Raw genomic sequence first — 26,174 nt, forward strand, 5'->3', positions numbered from 1 at the left:
AACTTCAGGTCTAACTGGGAAGATGGGTTCACTGACTCTATGAAAGTACAGGAAATATTTGTATGCTTATAAAAATAAAATAATAAAGATAATAAACTAAGTTAGGGAAATATTAAATATGTTTTCCAGTAACATTAAGCACTTTATGAGTATTCATTTACCATCCCTTGGGACAAAATAAACTTTCCAGGAGCCCCTAAATTTTCACAAGATGCCTATGAGATTGCTTAATTTCCTGCAGATAAAAAAGTATATTAGAAAGACAACCCTGACTCCTTCCTAGTCTGTACAAGTGTTCATAGCCTTTCTGATTTCATGACTAGGAGTTCAAACTCCTACATTTTCCATCAGTGAGCTCACCGAATGGGAGTCTCACCTTTCCTCAGAGACATCTTCAGAATCCCATTCTATAACACAGGTTTATTTTTTCTTAAAAAATTTTAATCTTTCCTCAAGTTGTCATTGCAAAAATCTCTACTGCTAGCTTTGCATTTCTTTCTGTTATAAACTGCCAGTTCCTTCTTTTCCTAATTATTCTCAAAATAAAGGACTTTTAATTTACATATATTGAAAGTAAAATTCACACACAGTTCCTAAAGCATACATTAAAAATTATATACGTTAGAACTTCATATAAGAGAAATTCTGGGGCAGGGTTTCTATACTGAGGTCAGTGGTCTTATTCACTTGATGCATCCGTAGTCCTTCAAAGGCATACTGAGGATCAAGGATTTTCGACTACAACTGATTTACTCTGGCATGAGAAAATTGAGGCTCTAAAACCCTGATATTTAGACACCATAGCAACTTTAACCAGACTTCTGCTAAGCTTCCAATACCATGTTCATTTGTCTTCTTTCCCTTTCAAAATTCAATTTAATGTGAAAACTGACTGATCAAATATTCCATTTTGCTTATATTAATTTAAATAAAAATCAACTAATATAAAAGAAAATTTGATCTAAAGTATGTAACATTTATAGGTCCAATGAAACCAATATAACCTAAGAATGACTATGCCCTGTATTAACAGAAAACAAAGTACTCGCAAAAATAACATTTATTTGCATAATCACTTTTTTCAGAAATGCTAAAACACATACTTTGCCTCGATGTCAGCTTTCTCTCGTACTGCATGAGCCATCTGTTCAGTCTCAAAGTACTTCTTTTTGCCTTTAGCTAAATCTTTCACTGTCTCTTGCAATTCAGTTTGGATCTTTGTCAACTGGTCCACACACTGTAAAATACAAAGTGCAATTATTATGATTTTAGTCTTCAGGCTTACAGAAAATGAGTTTGTCCTAAGAACTATGCACTATGCCCTCAGGATGGAAACCCAGGAGAAGAATCAGCACTTTTAGTACCCTTCAAATTGCAAACTGAAATACAGTGAACAGCTGGTACTCCCATCTCAAGTAATGTATCGAATAGTGTCACAGTTTGCTTAACAACTCTGCTTTGAGAAATAACCTCTGAGTGCTACTGATAACTGACATTAAGCTAAGGCATAAGAAGAGCAACAGTGAAAATGCTCTTAGTGTTGGAGCATTAGCAATAAAGGCAAAGGATTAAAGCAATTCTGTAATCTTCATAATATTAATAAAGTTTCTCTATATGTTTGGGGAACTGATGGTACAAAGGGTACTGAAGGATTCACTTCTGGGAAAGGAGGATTGAAATCTGAGAAGTCTGGCCACGGAGCAACTAAGCCCATGCGCCACAGCTACTGAGCCTGTGCTCTAGAGCCCGCGAGCCACAACTACTGAGCCCACGTGCCACAACTACTGAAGCCCACGTGCCTAGAGCCTGTGGTCCGCAACAAGTGAAACTACCCCAGTGAGAAGCCAGTGCACTGCAACGAAGAGTAGTCCCACTCCACACAACTAGAGAAAGCCCGAGCGCAGAAACGAAGACCCAATGCAGCCAAAAATATAAATAAATAAGAAATCTGAGAAGTCTGACAGGATAAGCCCAAGATGAAGGAGAGAAGCAAGAAACCTGGGTACCACATAACAATTATTACTCAAAACTATTTCCAACTCAACTCTTTGCATACACATAGAGATTCTAGGAGAAGAGACAGACATAATAACTGAAAGAAATATTTAACAAATAAACTCTTATAACACAATGGGGCCAAAGTAACACTGCTTTGGGACTCTTCTGGATATCCAAAGGGGGAATTATTTTCCCCAGTTTGAAACAAACCACTGAGAAGTTTCACCAGTCTGAGGCCAGTTCAGGGCAGCCCCCATTGAAAAACTTCTGAGCCTGGAATAGCATCGCCAGTGCATGGTGGAGACTGAAAAAACACAGCAAAGCAGGAAGAGACATTGGTAAGTAAGGGACTATTTTGCCAGGGTGAGCAGTGTGGAATAGAACAAGGACATCAGAAAAGCAAGGATAAAGCACAAATAAACTTAGACATGTGACATATAGGCTAGAGTTTCACTACTTTACAGGAAGTGAGAGATCTGGAAGGTTCCCTATGGGTACATTTACTGAGCACCTAATAAGTGTCAGGCTGTGAATAAAGGGTAAAATAAGACAAAACAAAAAAACACCTCTTTCCCTGCTGCATGAAAACTGGACCCTTAACTTCCAAAGTCTGTGTTTCAACAGAAACCTGACTAAGACACAATGTCAACTGGGTTATTCAGCAACACGACGTATAAATATGAATCTACCTGATGGGTAAATTGCATCAACTTGGGAGAAACTACAAATGAACTACAAATATTTGATGGAGAAGTCTTGGCTTTGGGCTTCTATGAGTATGGTCATTCCTGTATCTGGACATGTCCCTTGCAGGGACCTTGGAAGCTCTGTCCATAGAGCTGTAATAAAAGGTTTTCCTCTCCTTTAGAGTCTGTGGCTACCCCTGCACATGTGAGTCTCATTCCCTTGTCCCAGACCTGTCACCTGGGGACCAAACAGAATAACTCTGATCAGCTATGTAGACTGAAGCATAAACTGCTGGGAGAACTAATTCTACTAATGCAGGATGCCGCCCTGCTGCTTAACTGTGTTCCCTGTCCTAATGTCCTTCTAAGTAATCCTCATGCCAGGTGTGGCCTACGATACTCATGAGTCTGAATGTTTAGTTACATTTAAGAAGACTCCCTATGTGCACTGCACAAGCACAATACACTATGCCCAGCACTTTATAGGTATTACATCACACTCAGTCCTCAAAACAACTCTGTGATAAAAGTATTCATATTAGTCCAATTTTAAGATGAAGAAACAGACTTAAAGAGGTTAAACAACTTACCCAAAGTCATACAGTGAATTTACCATGTAATCCATTATAGTATGTACCCTAGTTTTGTGATAACCATGTTTTTAAGGTTTCACAGTTACTTTATCTTAAAATAGTAAGCTTTAAAAGAATTGACATATAACTCACATACCCCAGTGGTTTTTAGGATATTCACCAGGTTGTACAACCATTACCTCTGTCTCATTCCAGAACATTTTCATCACTCTAAAAAGAAACCCCATACCCATTAGCAGTCACTCCCATTTCCACCTACCCCCTAGCCCCTGGCAACCACTATCTACTTTCTGTCTTCATAAATTTCCTATTCCAGACATATTGTTTAAATGGAATCATATAATACATAGCCTTATACATCTTACTTTTTTCACTTTGCATAATGTTTTCAGGGTTCATCTATGTTGTATCATGTACTAATTCTTCATGCCTTTTTATGGCTGAATAATGTTTCATTATATAGACATACTAAAATAGTAAGCTTTTATCTTGCGAAAAATCTTTAATTTTTAATAGTCCTTATCATAAACAAATCTCTTATTTACTAAATAATACCGTGACAACCTGATACTCCTATAGAGAAGTGCTAAACATCCCAATAATGCCATGTTTGCATGTGTGAAGAGCTGAAAGAATGCTCCATGGCTACAATTAGATATTAATAACTAGGAACTGGGGCATGGTCTGAAAAAAGACAACTGTGTTTAATGGGCAAATGGGATGGATTATTTAAAAGAGGAGTCAGGTGTAAGGTATCTACATCCAAAATGTTCATCCAAAACAATGAAACTTGGCCTCAGAAAACTGATCAATGAAGGGAAGCCCAAGAGTCCCAGGGTGATATTAAGCACTGAAAGGGTCTGCTAATTTGAATATTTTGAGAGGAAATGAAACACAGTAGGTCAAACGTTTTCCTGAGGACTGCAAACCATGTGGATAGGATCTCAGTATATTCACACAAAGTGAACACCATGGGTACCTGTACATGAGCACATATGCATGCACACGTGTGTGCGCACACACACACACACACACACACACACACACAGAAACACAAACACATAGTCACTCACTCCTTATATCCCTACCCTTTAAAGGACATCTCTCCTTAGTCTCGGGTAACCAAACATCTTATAGAGATTACTTAATTCATTTTCATTTATAAAAGGTTATTAAATTAAATTACTTTCTATATGTGCCACAATATCAGATGAATTTTGTGGCAGTTCATATCTTTAAAAGGATTTCTCAAAAATCTCATCAGAAAACTCTGGTTGATTCTATTCCTACTTGCTTTCTCCCTTTACATAAGTTTCTAAGATACTGTTTATCAAACAGTATTAGAGATAGCCTGTGTGCACACTGAAGAGATCTCCTGTGACCTTTTCTTCCCTAACGTTCATTAAAACGACAATCAAATGTTTCCATCACCCAAGTGAACTGTTCCAAGTGAGAGTAAGCTGGGTTCTTCTTCAAAGGAAAATGCCTGCACATAACAAAATATCAAAAATATTTATTAAATAAAAGTCATCAAACTTAATTTGCAAAGGAATAGGATTTCCTTTCCAACTTTTAAAACAAATTTCTTCTGTAGAAATCCAATTTTCTGAGGTGGATTAGGTCATATACTTAAAAACAAGCTTAATAATAACCATGTTAAGAAAAGCCTTGATGTGATACATGCCCAGCTCTTTCTCAAGAGTTATCAGCACTGAGCAGACAGAGAAATGAATGTGTAAGTGTACATTAGGGCTAAGGGATCATACAAAATGACAAACTTGGATATTAAAATTCAGGATCCTAGTGAAGAAATTAAAAGTACGATTCCTGAGTATGACAGATACTAGGATAGATAGACTTGCTAATAACTTGAAGACAGGAATAAAAATAAAGGTAACTTGGACCAATACATTGAAGGCCTACAAACTAGTACATCCTCTGACCCAGTAGGCCTGTCCTGGAAATTCATCCTAAGAAAATAACTTTTGGGACTTCCCCAGTGGTCCAGTGGTTAAGACTCTGCGCTTCAGCTGCAGGGGGTGAGGGTTCAATCCCTGGTCAGGGAACTAAGATCCCACATGCCGCACTGTGTGGCCAAAAAGAAAAAAAAAAAAAAAAAAGAAAAGAAAATAACTTTTTAAAAAGTTAACTTTTATTACCTTAGTGGTAATAAAACAGAGGAATGACTAAATAAAGCAGAGTAAATGAAAAATTTATTCAGAAGTAAAAAATAATAAACATAAAGCTTGTATAGAAACATTAACAATTAATTTGGAAATAGAGGATGCAGAAAACAGGATATCCTAAAACAAATTATCCATGTATTAATTACAACTACTATAAAAACTAATTAGGCAAAGGAGTAGGGAACATCTATAAATAGTCTACTGAGGTGAAAAGTTGTATGTATTTTTCTGTAAGCCTATTTAAACATTAAACTCCAAGTATTTTTAAAGGATTGAATACGATTTGGAATTAGGAAGTAGTATATTCAAGTTCCTGCTCAATAATTTACTACCTAAGTCTCTCTAACATTCTTAGCCTCAGTTTCATCATTTGAAAAATAATAATATTTACATACCTAACAGGTTGTCATGAAAATCAAATGAGACTATAATGGATATGGTAGCAGTTTACAAACTCTAAAGTATCATACAAATGTGAATCTCAATTATTTCAAGGAAGGTAAACTCTAGTATAAATGAGAAAGATATGGATAAAAGCATAGCTAGTTTAATATAAGAATGACAAATGTTAACTAGAATTATTGAGGTGATCATTTTGCAATATACACAAATATCAAATGATTACATTGTACACCTGAAACTAATAAGTCAATTTTAACTCAATTAAAAAAAAAGAATAGATTAAATTTTAAAAAGCCATAGATCATTGTGGCTCTTGTTTTGATTTATAAGCAAATGTCAGCATACAGAAAATGATTTAGAAAAAGCCATGATATAACTCTCATTATAATCTTCACAACAGTCAGATGCTTTATAATTGTATCTGAAATTATCCCCAAGTATTATAAAAGAAAACTGATGAAGTAGAGAAAAAAATTTTTTTTTAATTTTATTTATTTATTTATTTATTTATGGCTGTGTTGGATCTTCGTTTCTGTGCGAGGGCTTTCTCTAGTTGCGGCAAGTGGGGGCCACTCTTCATTGCGGTGCGCGGGCCTCTTATTATCGCGGCCTCTCTTGTTGCGGAGCACAGACTCCAGATGCGCAGGCTCAGTAATTGTGGCTCACGGGCCTAGTCGCTCCGTGGCATGTGGGATCTTCCCAGACCAGGGCTCGAACCCGTGTCCCCTGCATTGGCAGGCAGATTCTCAACCACTGCGCCACCAGGGAAGCCCCGAGAAAATTTTAAAAAGAACATGACCATTAAAATGTTACAGAGGGGGGACTTCCCTGGTGGTCCAGTGGTTAAGACTTCACCTTCCAATGCAGGGGGTGCGGGTTCGATCCCTGGAGGGGGAGCTAAGATCCCACATGCCTCACAGCCAAAAAACCAAAACATAAAATAGAAGCAATATTGTAACAAATTCAACAAAGACTTCAAAAAAAATTTACAGAGGGGTTAAAATCCAAATATATAAACAATTCATACAACTCAATATCAAAAAAACAAACAACCTGATTACAAAAATGGGCAGAAGATGTGAATAAACAATTTTCCAAAGAAGATATACAGATGGCCAAAAGGCACATGAAAAGATATTCAAAATCGCTAGTCATCAGAAGAATGCAAATCAAAACCACAATGCGATATGACTTCACACCTGTTAGAATGACTATCATCAAAAAGACCACAAATAACAAATGTTGGCAAGGATGTGGAGAAAAGGGAACCCTCTACTCTGTTGTTGGGAATGTAAACTGGTGCAGCCACTGTGGCAAACAGTATAAAGGTTCCTCAAAAAACTAAAAATAGAACTACCACATGACCCAGCAATTCCACTCTTGGGTATATATCCAAAGAAAATGAAAACACTAATTCAAAAAGATACATGCACCTCAATGTTCATAGTAGCATTATCTACAATAGTCAAGATATGGAAGTAACCTAAGTGTCCATCAACAGATGAATGGGTAAAGAAGATGTGGTGTATATATATATATGTATGTATGTGTGTGTGTGTGTGTGTGTGTATACACACACACACACACACACACACACACACACACACAATGGAATACTACTCAGCCATTAAAAAGAATGAAAATTTGCCATTTGCAACAACATGGATGGACTTAGAGGGTATTATGCTTAGTGAAATGTCAGACAGAGAAAGACAACAACTGTATGTTAACATTTATATGTACGATCTAAAAAATAAAACAAACTAGTGAATACAACAAAAAAGAAACAGACTCACAGATATAAAGAACAAACTATTGGTTACCAGAGGGGAGAGAGAAGGGGGCAGGGGCAAGAGAGGGGATATGGAATTAAGAGGTACAAACAACAATGTATAAAATAAATAAGCTACAAGGATATATTGTACAGTGTAGGGAATATAGCCAGTACTTTATAATAACTATAAATGGAGTATAATCTATAAAAATTTTGAATCATTATGCTGTACACCTCAAACTAACATAATATTATAAATTTTTGTATATATTATAAAATTTTATATTATAAATATTATACCTCAATTAAAAAATGTTACTGAGGGAGAATTTTAAGTCAAAATTGGTTGTGGGCTTCCCTGGTGGCACAGTGGTTGAGAATCTGCCTGCCAATGCAGGGGACACGGGTTCGAGCCCTGGTCTGGGAAGATCCCACATGCCGTGGAGCAACTGGGCCCATGAGCTACAACTACTGAGCCTGTGCGTCTGGAGCCTGTGCTCCGCAACAAGAGAGGCCGCGAGAGTGAGAGGCCCGCGCACCACAATGAAGAGTGGCCCCCGCTCACCGCAACTGGAGAAAGCCCTCGCACAGAAACGAAGACCCGACACAGCTAAAAATAAATAAATAAATTTATAAAAACAAAAAAAAAAAGTTGGTTGTGATCATGACAGAACAAGTTGTTTTAGACTATCTTCCTATAGTCTAGAAACTGTAAAAGTTAGACAAAAGAGGTTTTTAGAAATAGCCAGCATTAAACAACAGCAATACACACTGGACTTAAGGGACTGTGATATACGGAAGAACAGAAGCACAGCTAGGTAAGCTCTACATTCACCTTGACTTTTCTCCTTAGGGCAATTGTTGAATCATGGCACAGAGATGTAGGATATAAACACAAAGTGGTTTTTTACTAGACTGTGGAAACAGAGGTTGGAGTTTGTGGATGCCCAAAGAGCAGGAACTTGAGAGGCTAGCCCTGGAAAGAAGGGTACTACAGAGAAGCAAATCCAAAAATCTGCATGTGATTTCCCTGAGTCATCAGTTGACTTCTAAATGGCATGTGTATAGTGAAATTCCAAGAAATTCAGGAAAGAACAGTAGCTGAAAGGTTAATAAGCTGAGCAGTGAACAGAGGGATCAGAGAAGCTACATCATGTTGAGAAGACAAAGGTTGGAGTGCAAGTCTTGTCAAAGTAGAAAGGCTTTGGTAAGCACCCCATACTTTCAGGTAAGACCCCAGGAATAAGGACATAAGTGAAATAGACCAGACTAAAAAGCCTAAAACCAGACCCTAACACAATCAAGGTGATCTGATAGTGTTCCATCTGCCTGCTAGAAAACTTAACTCTCTTTGGAAATAGAAAACATCTTCCAGAGCCTCTATAATTTTTATCCACAATGTCCAGGACTGTGAGGCCTACTAAACCAGTAGACCCAAATAACCAAAAACAAACAAAGAAACAGTAAATGATAAAAAGAGACCTATAGTGATTCAGATAGTGGAATTATGAAACAGAGATTAGGAGTGACACATTTAAGAGGATAAAGAAAAAACATGGAGAACTGCAGAAACATGGACTCCATTTTTTAAAAATCAAATAAAAATTTCAGAACTGAAAAATATACTGAAATTCCAAAAGATAAGTTTTAAAAGCAAATTAAAAATAGCAGAACAGCATAGTAGAACTATATACAATAGGCAAGACACAAAAACAACCCAAGTGCCCATCAACAGACAATTGGGTTAAGAAGATGTGGCATGTACAGGGAACTTTATTCAATACTCTGTAATGACCTATATGGGAATAGAATCTAAAAAAGAGTGGTTATACGTGTATGTATAATGGACTCACTTTGCTGTACAGCAGAACCTAAGACAATATTGTAAATCAACTATATTCCAATAAAAAATTTTTTTAAAAAAGATGTGGTATACACACACACACACACGATGAAATATAATTTAGCCATAAAAAAGAATGAAATATTGCCATTTGCAGCAACATGGATGGGCCTAGAGAATACCATCCTAAGTGAAGTAAGCCAGACAGAGAAAGACAAATATTGTATGATATCACTTATATGTGGAATCCAAAAAATAATACAAATGAATCTACATACAAAAAGAAACAGACTCACAGAGACAGAAAGCAAACTTATGGTTACCAAAGAGAAAAGGGAGGGGAGAAGGGATAAATTAGGAGTATGGGATTAACAGATACAAACTACTATATATAAAATGGTTAAGTAACAAGGATTTACTGGATAGCATAGGGAACTATATTCAATATCTTGTAATAACTCATAATGGAAAATAATCTGAAAAAAATATAAAACTGAATCACTTTGCTGTATACCTGAAACTAACAAAATATTATAAATCAACTCTACTTCAATCAATTAATAAATCAAAACAAATTAAAAGAAAAAAAAGAAACAGAACAGAGTGTTAATCAGCTGCAAGATATCAGTGGAAAACATTCAGACTGAAGTGCAGAGAGAAAAAAGGGTATTAATACAGAAAATGCAGAAAAAGTACAAAAGACATGGACAGAGTCAAAAGGCCTAACAGCACAAAAGTCATAACGGGGAGGTAAATGGAATTATACTATTAAAACATTTTTATATTGTTCATGAAGTGGTAAAATACTAATTCACATTAGACTTTAATAAGTTAATTTAGAGTAAAGTTTGGAGAGCAGTAAAAGTGCCAATTCATGGTAAATTATAGTAAGTCAGAAAGGCATACTGGACTCTCTAAGGTAATTACTATAAGAATAACAAGATTATAAAATTAAAAAGCTAATAGTGGAGGAAAATTGATAACAAAAAGTGTAACATTACTCAATGTTACTAATCACCAGGGAAATTGCAAATCAAAACCACAATGAGATATTATCTCACACCTGTTAGAATGGTTATTACCAGAAAAACAAATGACAACAAACATTGACAAGGTTGTAGGGAAACTGGAACTGTTGTGCATTGTTGGTGGGAATGCAAAATGGTGCAGCTGTTATGGAAAACAGTATGGCGGTTCCTCAAAAAATTAAAAAAGAACTACCATATGATCCAGCAATCCTACTTCTAGGTATTTATCCAAAAGAAGTAAAATCAGGATCTCAAAGAGATATTAGCATTCCCATGTTCACTGCAGCACTATTCACAAAAGTCAAAATATGGAAACAACCAAAATGTGCATCAATGCATGAATGTATTAAAAAATGTGGTATATACATACAATGGAATATTATTCAGCCTTAAAAAAGAAGGAAATCCTATGCATGCATCCATGCAACAACATCGATGAACCTGGAGGACATTATGCTAGGTGAAATAAGTCAGTCACAAAAGGACAAATATTGCATGATCCCACTTACATGAAGTATCTAAAATAATCAAACTCATGGACGCAAAGAATAGAATTGTGGTTGTCAGGGATTGGAAAAAAAGGAAGGAGGGAGTTGTTAACCAACAGGTACAAAATTTCAGTTATACAAAATGAGCAAGTTCTAGAGATCATCTGTACAAAAATACTGTATTGTACACTTTAAAAATCTGTTAAGAGGGTAGATCTCATGTTAAGTGTTCTTATCACACTAAAATAAAAAAGAAGAAAATAAAATACAAGATTATACAAATATAGGCAAAAAAAAAAAAAGTGTGGGGAGGAAGGGTTGGAGAAGTACAGGAAGAAAAATAGATGATTTCTGATCCTATGTGGAGTCAATTTGTTGTAAAGTTTGGGAAGTACAACTGGAGGAGCCAATAGTTGTGGCTATGTGTTGCTTTTCTTGCTCCATTGGGAACCTATCTCAATTTTCCTTTGGCGAATCATCTTTTCCCATTTTTAGTCCACGTAGTTTGCATGAAGACTGTAACCTCTGTAACCCAAGATAATTTGATGAGCCTTAACTCTGGTAGTTTTGTTAGAACTTTGGGGAAAGTGGAAAATGTGGGATTGCTAGCTTGCTAGCTTTGATATTTGTAAATCTGGCACTTTGGGGGGCACCACGTAGAGAGAGTTGCTAAAGAATGAAGCCACTGGGGAGAGCAGAGCTAATGGATGGGAAGAAAGACTGAATTCTAATGTCATCATTTGAGGACCTGGATCCACCCCTGCCTGGATTCCATCCAAGCTGAAATGTTTAGTTATACATTCTCTTCTTGGCTTAAGCCAGTTTGAAGTAAGTTTCTGTCATTTGTAATTTCAGAGTCCTGACAGGTATGCTCAATATATACTTAGTGTTTAACAACTGCTTAAACAAACACCATTATTATCAGCTATAATATAAGTTAATTCACAGATATGAGGACTTGTCAAAGCTCACCAAACATTCTTAACATTCTTTGCCCAGGAATGTTAGTTAAATTCAGGTCAGAGAAGAGCACAAATGGTTTTAACTCTTTCAAAATATTCTGATATTGGGACTTCCCTGGTGGTCCAGTGGTTAAGACTCCGCCCTTCCAATGTAGGGGGTGTGGGTTTGATCCCTGATTGGGGAACTAAAATCCCACATGTCACATGGTGCAACCAAAAAAAAAAAAAAAAAATTCCTATACTGAGAAATGTAGAACTTCCAATAATTCAATTACATTTGGTGAATGCATTGGCTATTTGAAACATCATATTTCCTCCCAGTTAGGAAGGAGTAGTATCAACTCGCTACCTCTGTCTCCCACCCTCTCTCTGCAGGCACTGATGGACACACACACACACACACACACACACACACAATGCTTTTTCTTCCATTAGAAAGCAATGTTTGGTCAGTGGTCATGTAGTTTATTCGCTAGGTTTGTTTTGAAAGAGATAATTTTGAGCAAAGATAAAACTGAGGCATTCTTATACAAATATGTTAAAACCCACTGATATTACGTGAGTGCTTGAAAGAGATACATTTAACATATTGATTTCATGCTACTAAAATCATCTTTGGCAAACAAGGAAGATTAGTTTTTTTTGTTTTTGTTTGTAAAAAAGTAGTGACAATCCAAAGGACAATTAGAATCAAAACAATGGATGGCTTGCGAAATGTTATTTCCTTAAATAATCACTTTAATATTTTCTAAAGTATTAATACTTCCATAAGAAAAATTTAATTGCTTATTAGGCATCACGATAATCTCTAATTTTGTAAAACTGTGTCCTTTCCTAAAAGGACACAATTCAATCACCTACTTTCAATAGCAAGCTTTTCATAAAAATCACATTTAATAATGATTTTTTCTATGAATTTTAAAATCCTGTACAAAGAAACATATCTATTTAAAAACTTTTATGTAACCTATATAGCTAAACTTTAGAGTAAACTATTTTTGGTAATAAGTTTGCTATATATGGTCAAGATATGGTAACAGGGAAGAGCCAATTTTGACTCCATGTTGGATCTGTTTCTTTGACTTTAACCTTTGCTTTTCATTGCTTTTGTTATTATAATCATACATAATGGCCTGCCTCAGGGAACCCTGCCCCTCTGCCTGAATGTTAAACTAAAGTGCCTTTGTTCAGCTCACAAGGAGACTATCTGACCGGGCCCACCTGTGAATGGCTTCAGAAAAGAAGATATTAACCCATCCCCTCCCCAATGCTGGCCAAGCCAGGCAAAACTAACAGCCTTTTTACTTTACTTCCTCACCTCTTCTCCCTCTCTGTTCTATAAAAGTGGTATCCAGACCCTGGTAAGATGGTTATTTTGAGACATTAGTCTGCCATCTTCTCAGTCTGCTGGCTTTCCGAATAAAGTCGCCATTCCTTGCCTTAACACCTCGCCTCCCGATTTACTGGCCTGTAGTGTCTGTGTAGCCAGCAAAGGGAGCTTAGACTCAGTAACAATGTGTCAACTTCCTTTAAATTATTATGCAAAATGGGTCAAGTTGAAACTGAGACCAATTTTCTCAACACTTAGTGGGATTAATAACATTGTAACTATTTTAATATACACCAAACTAAGTGAATCTATTTACTTAAGCTGAAAAGTATTTGTAAGAAGTGTTTACTGAGCTTTCAGAATGTCCACAGATTCAAATTACACTCACCTTTGTCAGTTAATAAAATACAGTAGTTAGAAGGAACATGTTGAAATCAGAAAATCCATGTTAAAATCAGAAACATTTGGACCATATAGAAAAACTCAAAGTGTACAATGCAATTTAACATAATCTTGCAGATTATAAATGTAGCAGTGAGATATTAAAATGCATACAAGAAAAGAACAAATAGAAACAATACCCTTTTTAGTTGCTGTTCTTTTAGGCTTTTCACTGTCCTTGCAGGCTCAGAAATGAAGTTTTTATAGTTTTCACATATATTGATCCGAGACTGGGCTACCTGCATTGTTCCCTCGAGAAAAGATTTCCAAACAGGATACATGCTCCTAAATTCAAAGAGGGACAGAAAAGTATTAGGCAGAGGAAAGGAAGAATAAGTTGCCTAACCTTTTGCTCACTGGCTAGCACTGACAAACAAAATGAATGTTTTCTTTATAGTTTAAAGTGTATTTATATTGGTTCATAGGTGGTAGCATTTTTAGCATATATAACAAGTAGAAACTTGGAATACACTCTATTCCTCTATAGCTTGACAATGGGCTATTTTGATTCATTAGCTATTCTTGATACTGAAGTAAAGTGATACAAGGATTACAATTCTAGACAAAGCTAACACTATAAAAATTAGTGAATAATTCAGACTTTCCAGGCCTTTCACTGTTTCAGGAGTGTCATTATGAATATCAAGTTTCATTATTTCATTATGCTATTTTCCTGATTTTACAGATGAGGTAACTGAGGCTCAGATAGATTTAGAGTAGCGGTCCCCAACCTTTTTGGCACCAGGGACTGGTTTCATGGAAGACAATTTTTCCACAGATGGGGGGCGGGAGGGGGGAATATGGTTTAGATGGTAATGCAAGCAATGGTTCAGGTGGTAATGTGACCGATGGGGAACAGCAGATGAAGCTCTGCTAGCTCGCCCGCCGGCCGCTCACCTCCTGCTGTGCGGCCCGGTGATGGGTTGGGGGGACCGCTAATTTAGAGGATCACTCTAGATCACAACAGAGTGTGGCAGTACTGAGATATAGACGAATACCTCTAAAGTACATTTTCTTTCAACTTACATAAACTGACGTGGCTGGAAAAAAAATCATGAACAACTGTTTATGTTCTTGAGAAGTCTATTTGTTAGAGAAAAGAAGTCTATGGTATCATTGCTCTACATCTGTTTCTCTGTTGTAATAATGCTTAGCCAGCATCACGTTGCGGCCTAGAGTCATTCCAAGCAAGTCCCATCACCTTTGCTTGATAAATGTGCTCTCAGAAATCTTTTGGTAAAGTCAAAGAATTATTCATCCTTTGCTTTCTGTGGCCAACTTCCTTTTCAAACCTTCTCTTCCGCTTTGCTAAATGCCTTAGTCAGTCCCAATATGCTCCTAAACTAGTTACAAACATATTTTATAACTTACCATAACAATGAATGGTACCTTGTTAAAAAGAGATACTTGCACTGATAGATTATAATATCCATCTCCTAAGATATCCCTTCTTGTGTCACGTGGATTTCCTACTATAGCAATGTATGGGACCATGTGCTACATAAAATGCTAGCTGTGGGTCAATGGATGACAGTGTGAAAACAAGAAAAAGAAAATTTGCCTGGGTCTCCATCCTACTTGGAACTAAAAAAAACTTGAAGCTGTACTTCTCAACCAAGGGAATAAACAGTTTGTGTAATGGATTAGTAGTTTGAAATACACCAAATACATCAGTTTCGACTGAAATATTCACTTATTTAAGCAGAGGTATGTTACTTTCCCTTTGGAAAAAAGAGTCAGTGTGTTGTGCCAGCAAAAACTGTCAGCATAAAAGCAATGATGGGCTTAAGAAGAGCAAAATGAATACGAGATAATAAATGTTAACTAAACCTATTGTGGTAATCATTTCATCAATATATGTAAATCAAACCATACAGTTGTACACCTCAAACTTATACAGTGATGTATGTCAATTATTTTTCAATAAAACTGGAAAAAAAACCCAGCAAAATTAATGTCCTCCATGGCCTTACTGCATGACTACCAATGGAATCTAGAATGTAAACTCACCACAGAACCTCCTAAGCAGTCCAGATAATTGATTTTCTCAGAGAATGAACCAAGAGAAAAATTCAGTACTATGTTTTGCAATTATTAATTTATACTTAAAATACATTTTTAAATCATAATGAAAATGAGCAAGGACAATTATGAACTGTAATCCGAAGGAAGGAAGGAATAAAGGAAAGAAGGAAGGACAGAGGAGTGGAATAAGGATGAAACTATGCTCGCCCCTTAGGTAGCACCCTCTTCCTTTTACCTCTTCATCTAGTTGACTGCTGCTCATCCTTGAAATCTCAACTTAAATGTAACTTCCTCAGGGAAGTCTTGGGATCACCACCAAGCCAATGCACAGACTCAATCAAGTCCCTCCCTGTTATTTGTTCACATGGTTCTAGCACTATTCCTTCAATTACAAATATTTTTATGTTAATTGTTAATGTTTGTCCCTCTCACTATAGTAAAAATTTCATGAAGGGTATATGTCTTTCTCACAACTGTATTGCTATTTCTAGGGCCTAGCACATGGCCTAACCATTAGAAAGGTTATAATCAGTATGTGTTGAATGAATGGATGAATGTATAAATTATGAAGACTGTACAATAAAAAGAAAAGTCCTTTCATTACAGAGTTTAAAAAGAGATCTTTAGAGACTAGCAGACAAATAAATAGCAGGCAAACATATTCACAACAATGACACACCATGACTCACGAAATTCGGGTACCAGTCAGTCAGAAGACCTGGGTTCAAGGTCTAGTTTAACCAATATAATCGTATGTAGCACATCTCACTATACTTTCAGTTCCTCAACTGGCAAATGGAAAAATAACAAAAATACCAGCACCATGCACCTCACAGGGCTATTTTAACAATTAAATGAAAATGATGTGAAAATTCTTGCCACACAGATTCTTTTAAATGAATAAATAGTAATAGTCACAGAATTGTAGAAGAAATAGAAGTACTTCTTGTTAACACAATAGTGGTAGTTCCAATGGCAGTGGTGTTTTTCATTCCAATTGGGAAAAAATAATAATGGGTTATAGAGTGATTTTCTAAAAATTTTATTACACTAGGCTTCATATATATAATTTTGAAACATAAGGAAATGTATCAAGCATTTATGGTATTTTGTTATTCTGCTCAGTTCAGGAAATGAGGCTCAAAATTATATAAGAAAGGAAGAAAATTCTTTTAAGAATCTATCTCATTCTAGGCACTATGTCATGTATTTTACATCTGTCATATCATTTAATCTTCATGACAACTTTGTAAAGTAGGCATTATCCCCATTTTGCAGAGGAGAAAAAGTAAGGCTTGGAGAGGTTGTGAAATTTTTCTTCAGCTACTCACCAGGAAATAGTACTCTCATGGTCATAACCTAAACTTTGCCATTATCAATAACTACCCCTCTGCTCTAATACCAATTTAATCATCTAATCTCTGACCAACACCTCTTGTTTCCACTCACTCCCTTTAGGATTCTTCATTTCAACAATTACTCAACCCTATCAGAGCCCACAATCCATTTCATCCTACCTCCTTTCCACTGTCTTTCACTCCCTCTCATAATCTCCCTTTACAGCTCCTCACCCAGCCTAGATTTCATGGTCCACCATCATGATCACCCTCTAACGTACACCCTAGCTGCGCACAGGCTTTCTCTAGTTGTGGCGAGCAGGGGCTACTCTTTGTTGCGGTGCACAGGCTTCTCCTTGCGGTGGCTTCTCTTGTTGCAGAGCTCAGACTCTAGGCACGCGGGCTTCAGTAGTTGTGGCACGCAGGCTTCAGTAATTGTGGCATATGGGCTCAGTAGTTGTGGCACATGGGCTCTAGAGCGCAGGCTCAGTAGTTGTGGCACACAGGCTTAGCTGTTCCATGGCATGTGGAATCTTCCCGGACCAGGGATCAAACCTGTGTTCCCTGCCTTCGCAGGCGGATTCCCATCCACTGCGCCACCAGGGAAGTCCTCTTTCGGTCATTATAATCTACAAATTCCAAACTTGGTTAAATCCAAAATTCTGTTTACACCATACCAATGTCTGTTCAACAGAACGTTGCTGGAGTAAACAATAATCATGCTGCCTAGTCTCACTTTCAACTGATGTCAAATAATCCCTTAGTGCCCCCCAGCAATCCTACTATATTCCCCTAATCCACTTATTTGCTCACTCTTCTAGATAATTATTTCCCACCTTTTCCTCTCATCTCAAACCTCTAATATGACCACACTTTCAGCTGATAATGAAGTATGAAGACAATGTCCACATGCTCCCTCCACATCTACCTATCTCCCTGCTTTTGCACCCATACACTGTGCCATCCCTCTTTTTACTCCAATGAATTACCTGTGCTCCGAAGGCCAACGCTTCACATCTGTACTACACTATATAACCTCTAACTCAACAGCAATCCAGTAATTGTGCTTTCTCCTACAATATCAACTTTTCCCTCTCTACTGGATCATACTCATATAATGTCTCGCATCTTAAAAAAAAATCCCTCCATCAACCCTCCATTTCTCTCCAGCTACCACCCCAATGTCTGCTCCCTTTAACAGCAAAACTCCTCAAAAGAAATGTCTGAAATTACTGTTCCCACTTCTCCTCCTGGTCACTCTTGATTCAATTCAAATAAGGTTTTAACATCCACCATTCTAAAATTACTTGTCAAGGTCATCAAAGATCTCCCTGTGGCTAATACCAATAATCAATTCAAGTTTTGGGTCTATTATTCAGTCTATCAGCAGTACTGACCTAGTTTATCCTTCTTGAAATGCTATCTTCACTTGGCTTCTAGGATAGCTCTCTCTCTTGGTCTAGCCTTATCTCACTAGCCACAATTTAGGCTCCTTTGCTAGTTCCTCTTCATCTCATTGCCCCGTAAATGCTAGAGTGTCCCCACAGTCAGCTTCTTCTCTTCACACTCACTCTTTAAATAAGCTCATGCAGTCTCATGGCTTTAAATACTGTCACTATGCTGACTATTCCTGAATTTTTAATTCAGACATCTTCCCTAACCCCTCAGTTGCCAATTTAACATATCCAACTTGGATATCTAGTAGGTATCTTAAAACTAACATGATCAAAAACAAATTCTTGATTTCGTTAAAATCTGTTCTGCCAATCTATTCCATCTCATTGACAGCTACTCAAACCTCTAGTTGTTCAAGCCAAAACCCCTAGAATCATCATTGATTCCTCCTTTTTTTCTCATATTCCACATCTGATTCACCAAGAAATACTGTTCACTAGACTTTAAAAATATAATGGAATCTGACTACTGTCTATCTCTTCCACTGCTACTACCCTGGTTTCAGCCACCATTATCTCATGCCTGGATTACTATAATAGCCTAAATGACCTCTCTCTGATTTTGCTCTTGTCTCCCTAAAGTCTAGGCTCTACACAGTATATCCACTGCAGTGCCAGCCACTTCTAGGTACCCTGTTTTCTTTTTACTATGCTTACTGTCCTTGTCACCAAGTGACAATGTTTAATTACTCATATGCTTATTGTCTTGTCTTCTTTCACTAGAATGAAGACTCCATGCAGCAGAAGCTTTGTTTTATTCACTCTTGTATCCTCAGCACCTAGAACAGGGTCTGGCACAGCAGGCACTCATTCAATATATATTTACAGGAGGAAGGAGAGGAGGGAATGATGGAGACTAGATTCAAACCCAGATCTGTCTGGCTCCCAAACCTCTGCTCTTCTGCTGCCATAAGATTGTTCTTGGTCCAGCATTACTATTAAAGAATTTTTAAAAAGAGTCTCTTCACTGTAATAAAGGTGTATACTAAGTTCTTTGTGTATGTCTTACACAATTTGTGCCTCATATTTCCTGTACCATTATTATTTTTTGTTAAAATGACTCATCTTTTAAACTAAAATATATGTATCTTACTACTTCATATTCCATTCTAATTGAAAAATAAAACTTGCCATAATAATTAAGTTTTAATGAGTAAAATTCAAAAATATTGATCCATATACCACCTAAAATCACGCTGTGAACTATTTCTCATATGACTATTATACTGGAAAACAGAGAAAACCTTATCAGGGAAAATTTTTATTAAGAAATAAACCAACAAATTTATTTTGACTGTAGTGGTGGTCACACGAATCTACATATGTGATAGAACACCACAGAACTTAATATGCATACACCTACATACACACAAATAAGTACATGTAAAACTGGTGAATTCTAAATTAGATTGGTGGATTGTATCAATATCAATTTCCTGGTTGTGATGTTGTATTATAGTTACGCAAGATATTATTACTACTGGGGGAACTGCGTGAAGAGTACAAGAACACTCTTTGTATTATTTCTTAAAACTGCACATGAATCTATAATTTTTTTTTAAGTGAAAACAAAAGTTTAACAAACAAAAATCACAGATCTACCCTTGGCCTGGAATACAGCACCACACATCAAGAAGACTCTAGAAAATGTGACAAGTTGAATTCATAATCTAAGATTAACTTACATAGTAACTGATAACAGGAGAAAGTATGGTGTTTAATAAATAAGTGTTCATGTATTGCTGTTTTTGGTAGTAGGAAGGGAGACTATCCTCAGCCTAGGTAACAGAAGTAAAGGCAGGGAGAATGACTGATACTCAGTCCAGCTGAGGTTTGATAAGAACTGCAGTACAACTGCAGCTTAAGGTGCCCAAGGGTTGGGGAACCAAGCATGAAAGAAGGAGAAATGGCCAGAAAGGAGGAAAGAAAGGTAATTTGGGGTCAGGATTCTTCCTGGCTTTTGATATCATAAAAAAAATTTTTTTTTAATTTCATACTATTAGCAAGGAGAAACAATAGAAGATTTTCAAGTAGGTGGTGAGAGTAGGCCTATTTTACAAAGACATACAGACAGACGTACAGGTTGGTGGTACTGTGGCAATGAAATCGTGAAGGGGAGAGATCACAGACAGAGAAGCAGCTACTTAACATTCCTAAGAGAAGATGAGGTCTGAAAAGAAGTCACAGTTGGAGGCAGCTGACTTGTTGGTTCCCAAGCTGAAGAGTTAATGAAAACACAGATCATTACTAGTTTATAGGCAATACTTAAAGATAGAAATATAGATAAGATCACTCAAAACAGTCACAAGAGAGCTGAGGGAACTCCAAGAAATATTTACATAGAAAGGACTTGCTATGGTCTGAATGTTTGTGGTCCCCTGAAATTCATATGTGGAAATCCTAATCCCCAAAGGTGATGGTGGTATTAGGAGGTGAGGCTTTGCAGAGGTGAAGGCAGAATAGTGCCCTTATAAAAGAGACCCCACAGAGCTCCCAAACCCCTTCTACCAAGTAAGGGCACAGCTAAAAGTTGAAAAGTCTGCAACTCAGAAGAGGGACTTCACCAGAACCTGACCATGTCGGCATCTTTGTCTTGGACTTCAGTCTCAAGAACTGTGAGAAATAAATTTCTCTTACTTATAAGCCACCCAGTCTGTGGTATTTTGTTATAGCAGCCTGAACAAACTAAGACAGGACTGAAAAACCTGTCCTCAAAGATTTAAACAAACAAACAAAAAAGGTCTAAGAGAAAGTAGTATTATAGAACTCTAGTTTCCAGGCAAATGGGGGTGGGTTTAATGGCATTAAATGGTGCATGTATCATCAGACTGGCAAAAATGTTCAAAGATTGACCATGTGCCCTGTTGGTAAAAAATAAAAAGAAATGGGTAATTTCAAATCAAATTTGAAGACATGTAAAATATACTAAGACAGAGTTTATGAAGGTTAATTTATAGTTTCACATTTTAAATGTATAAACCCTTTGACCCAGCATGTTCCCCTCTAAGAATTAACCCTATAGATATACTTTCACAATGCACAAAGATATAACTATGTGCATACATGAGTTATCCACTGCAGCACTATTTGCAATAGTAATAAACTAACTACCAACAGAGAAATGGATAACAAAACTATGATTTACCCACACTATGGCACTAACATAGCCATTAAAAAGAAGAGGGGACCTGAACAAACCGACTTGAAGGGACATCTAAAATAGACTCCTTAGAAAAGGGAACCCTCATACACTGTTGGTGGGAATGTAAACTGGGCAGTTACTATGGAAAACAGTATGGAGGTTCCTTAAAAAACTAAAAATAGAGTTACTATATGATCCAGCAATCCCACTCCTGGGCATATATCTGGAAAAGATGAAAACTCTAATTCAAAAAGATACATGCACTCCAATATTTGCAGTGGTACTATTTATAATAGCCAAGACATGGAAGCAACCTAAGTGTCTATCAACAGATAAGTGGATAAAGGAAGATGTGATTGATACACACACATACACACACACACACACACACAATGGAATGTTACTCAGCCGTTAAAAAGAATGAAATATTGCCATTTGCAGCAACATGGATGGACCTAGAGATTATCATACAGAGTGAAGTAAGCCAGACAGAGAAAGATAAATACTATATGATATCACTTATATGTGGAATCTAAAAAATAATACAAATGAACTTATTTACAAAACAGAAACAGACTCACAGACAGAGGAAACAGACTTCTGGTTACCGAAGGGGAAAGAGGAGGGGGAGGGATAAATTAAGAGTATGGGATTAACAGATACATACCACTATATATAAAATAGATAAACAATAAGGATTTCTGTATAGCACAGGGAACTACATTCAATATCTAGTAATAACCTATAATGGAAAAGAATCAGAAAAAAATATATGTATGTGTAACTGAAGAATCACTTTGCTGTACACCTGAAACTAACATAACGTAAATCAACCATATTTAAATAAAAATAAATAAATAAAAAATAAAGTAAAATAGGGCTTCCCTGGTGGCGCAGTGGTTGAGAATCTGCCTGCCAATGCAGGGGACATGGGTTCGAGCCCTGGTCTGGGAAGATCCCACATGCCGCGGAGCAACTGGGCCCGTGAGCCACAATTACTGAGCCTGCGTGTCTGGAGCCTGTGCTCCGCAACAAGAGAGGCCGCGATGGTGAGAGGCCCACGCACCGCGATGAAGAGTGGCCCCCGCTTGCCACAGCTAGAGAAAGCCCTCACACAGAAACGAAGACCCAACACAGCCATAAATTAAAAATAAATAAAATAAAAAAATAAAAACTAAAGTAAAATAGACTCCTTAGGTATGTGTATGGAAGGTGTATGTGTGGAGGGAATTACAAAAGCATATGTATATAATAATTCTAGTTCTGTTAAAAACAGCACAACTGTTTATGTTCATGTATGCACTGCACAGGAAAAATATGGAAGAAAAGACCACATACTTCTAACAGCAATTACTCTAGTAGAAATGTGGATGGAAGATGCTTGGCAAAGAGGATGAGGTACACTTTATACTCTGCTACACATGCAACAAGAATGCATTATTTGGGTAAGAATTTTTAAATTAACAATACAAATATAAACAAAAAAAGTTAAATGGAAATTTTAATTGACTAGAGCTGAAATAAACTCCTAATAAACAAACAAACAAAAAATGGCAACTGCCATTCTCACCCTCAATCCTGATCTATTGTCTTTTTTCACTATGGCACCACCATCCTCTCAGTTGCCTAAGTTAAAAAACCTGGGAGTCATTCTACAATCCTTCCTCTCCCTCCCTCTACTTCGTCCTTCAGTCAGTAAATATTTATCAAATGCCTTCTATGTTCCAAGAGCTATTTTAGATACTGAGAAAACTACTTCATAGTTTGACAGTTACAGAAAACTGTTTGTAGTCTGTCTCAGAACAAATTTGACAAACACAAAAAACAAAACTGCCAAATCAATAGCAAGTCCTCTAGCTTCAGTTTTCTAAATATCTCTGAAATCTGCCCCACAGCCTAATTTCTACTATAATTTTCATGGTTCAAATAAGAAACGAGAGGGATTAAATTCCTGCAATTCTATTCTTTCTTAATTCTTCCTCATATCCCTTTAGTCCACCTTCATACAGTTACTGAAGTATGTTGAACTTGTCATTCCTCTTATGGAAATTCTTTGATGCTTCTGTTATCTTCTGAATAAAAAAGAAACTCTGTGATATGCAAAGTCCTCCATGATGCCTATCTAGGTATCCTCCAGGTCCACCACTCCTCTTACCCTCCAACCCATACACACTTCATTGCGACCTAACATTCATATTTTCTCATGCCTCCCTGCATTTAAGGTGTTACTTCTGCTTAGAATTCCTTCTGCCCAACACTGATGAACTCCTGCACATCCTTTAAGACTCAGCTCTATAAGCCTAGGTTTTCCTCTACAGTCCCAATGCACCTCTACTACTACCCAATATTGCAACTGTTTATACTGGCTATCTCCTTTAAGCTCCTTAACAACAGGAACCATACCTTCTACTCTCTTTAATCCTGAAGTCTACTTTAACAACTAGCATGTAAGTAGATATTTCACATCTATCTCATAAATAAAGAATGAATGAGGGACTTCCCTAATGGCGCAGTAGTTAAGAATCCGCCTGCCAATGCAGGGGACAGGGGTTCGACCCTGGGAAGATCCCACACGCCGCGGAGCAACTAAGCCCATGTACCACAACTACTGAGCCTGCGCTCTAGAGCCCATGTACCACAACTACTGAGCCCGCATGCCACAACTACTGAAGCCCATGTGCCTAGAGCCCATGCTCCACAACAAGAGAAGCCACCGCAGTGAGAAGACCACACACCACAACGAAGAGTAGCCCCCAATCACCGCAACTAGAGAAAGCCTGTGCGCAGCAACAAAGACCCAATGCAGCCAAAATTAAATAAATAAATTAATTAAAAAAGAAAGAATGAATGAATAAATGACTGAGTGTTTTTTTTTTATTTTTTTTATTTTTGGCTGTGTTAGGTCTTTGTTTCTGTGCGAGGGCTTTCTCTAGTTGTGGCAAGCGGGGGCCACTCTTCATCGCGGTGCGCGGGCCTTTCACTATCACGGCCTCTCTTGTTGCGGAGCACAGGCTCCAGACGCGCAGGCTCAGTAGTTGTGGCTCACGGGCCTAGTTGCTCTGCAGCATGTGGGATCTTCCCAGACCAGGGCTCGAACCCGTGTCCCCTGCATTGACAGGCAGATTCTCAACCACTGCACCACCAGGGAAGCCCTGACTGAGGGTTTAAACAGCTGTGTGACCTTGAGTAAAGCATACAACCCGAGGCTTAGTTTCCTCGTATATAAAAAGGGGATAATCATATGTACCTCACAGGTTTGATTATCACGTTTTGATAATCACGGGAGATAAAGTTCCTAGCATAGTATCTGGTATACAGTAAATATTTAGTAAAAGTTGGCTTAACATACTTTTAAAAATTAGGTTGCATAAGCTAGCCTGGGAGCAGAACCTTATCCTTATTTCTTTGGTAACCTGCATCCTGAATTTCAAACAAACTTGGAATAGAACCTATCTGTAAGTTGGAGTCCTTCTTTACTCTCTAGCAACCAATCTCTTCCTTGGTCAGGCTTTCCTCATGCCAGCAGTACTGAACATATCATTCTCACTTTCACCTCAAGGCTTTGCTCTGCCTGTCTCTTTCACCTAGGGTTTCATCTCCTCTCTTTTCCCCCCTTAGCTGAACTTTGTAGATACTGAAAAGTCCACAAGAAAATTCCTATATTTATTTCCTGTTTTGCTTTATTATTCCATATTGCAACTACAGATGTATTATTTATAGCTATCATGCCACCTTCCAAGTTATCAGTCTTGCAACTGTGAAGAACTATTAAGGTTTCTTGTGTATCCTGCAGTTTTCCATCTCCATTAAGAAATTACCTGATGATCCAGCAACTTGATTTCATATTCAGATTCCAAACCACACACTTCAATACTGAGTTCTTAATTACCCTGGATTCTCTGCTATTGTTTCATGAGTAATAATTAGTCTTAACTTCAACCAGACTGCAAGCTCTGAAATCCTGTCTTTGACCTCTGGTTCCCTCAACACTAAGGACAGTCTTGAGCACAAAAGCTAATAAATACTTCCAAATTAACTGCAAAAAAGACACCAAATTCTAAACAAAATTATAAATACTTTAAAGACGTCTGTATGAAGACACAATTTATATTCCATTGTTGTCTACCTTCCTTAAAATTCGTATGTGGGGGCTTCCCTGGCGGCGCAGTGGTTGAGAGTCTGCCTGCCAATGCAGGGGACACGGGTTCGGGCCCTGGTCTGGGAGGATCCCGCGTGCCGCGGAGCGGCTGGGCCCGTGAGCCACAATTGCTGAGCCTGCGCGTCTGGAGCCTGTGCTCCGCAACGAGAGGGGCCGCGATGGTGGGAGGCCCGCGCACCGCGATGGGGAGTGGCCCCCGCTTGCCGCAACTGGGGAAAGCCCTCGCACAGAAACCAAGACCCAACACAGCCATAAATTTAAAAAAAAAAAAAAAAAAAAAGTTGTTATAAAAAAAAAAATTCGTATGTGGGATATTGACTAATCAA

The 26,174-nt window shown here is 37.5% G+C and overlaps 1 protein-coding gene across 1 annotated transcript in view; it reads right to left on the bottom strand.

Moving 5' to 3' along the window:
• Window positions 1-26,174, bottom strand: part of FCHSD2 (FCH and double SH3 domains 2) — a 313,606-nt gene that overhangs the window by 150,339 nt on the left and 137,093 nt on the right. Inside the window, exons 5-6 of the mRNA XM_007173694.2 lie at window positions 13,872-14,016; window positions 1,104-1,237 (exon numbers count right to left, since the gene is read on the bottom strand). Of these exons, the coding sequence (XP_007173756.1) occupies window positions 1,104-1,237; window positions 13,872-14,016 (279 nt within the window). The remainder of the gene's footprint in view (window positions 1-1,103; window positions 1,238-13,871; window positions 14,017-26,174) is intronic.

Source organism: Balaenoptera acutorostrata, chromosome 9, assembly GCF_949987535.1.
Source record: "Balaenoptera acutorostrata chromosome 9, mBalAcu1.1, whole genome shotgun sequence".
Taxonomy (NCBI): Eukaryota; Metazoa; Chordata; class Mammalia; order Artiodactyla; family Balaenopteridae; genus Balaenoptera; species Balaenoptera acutorostrata.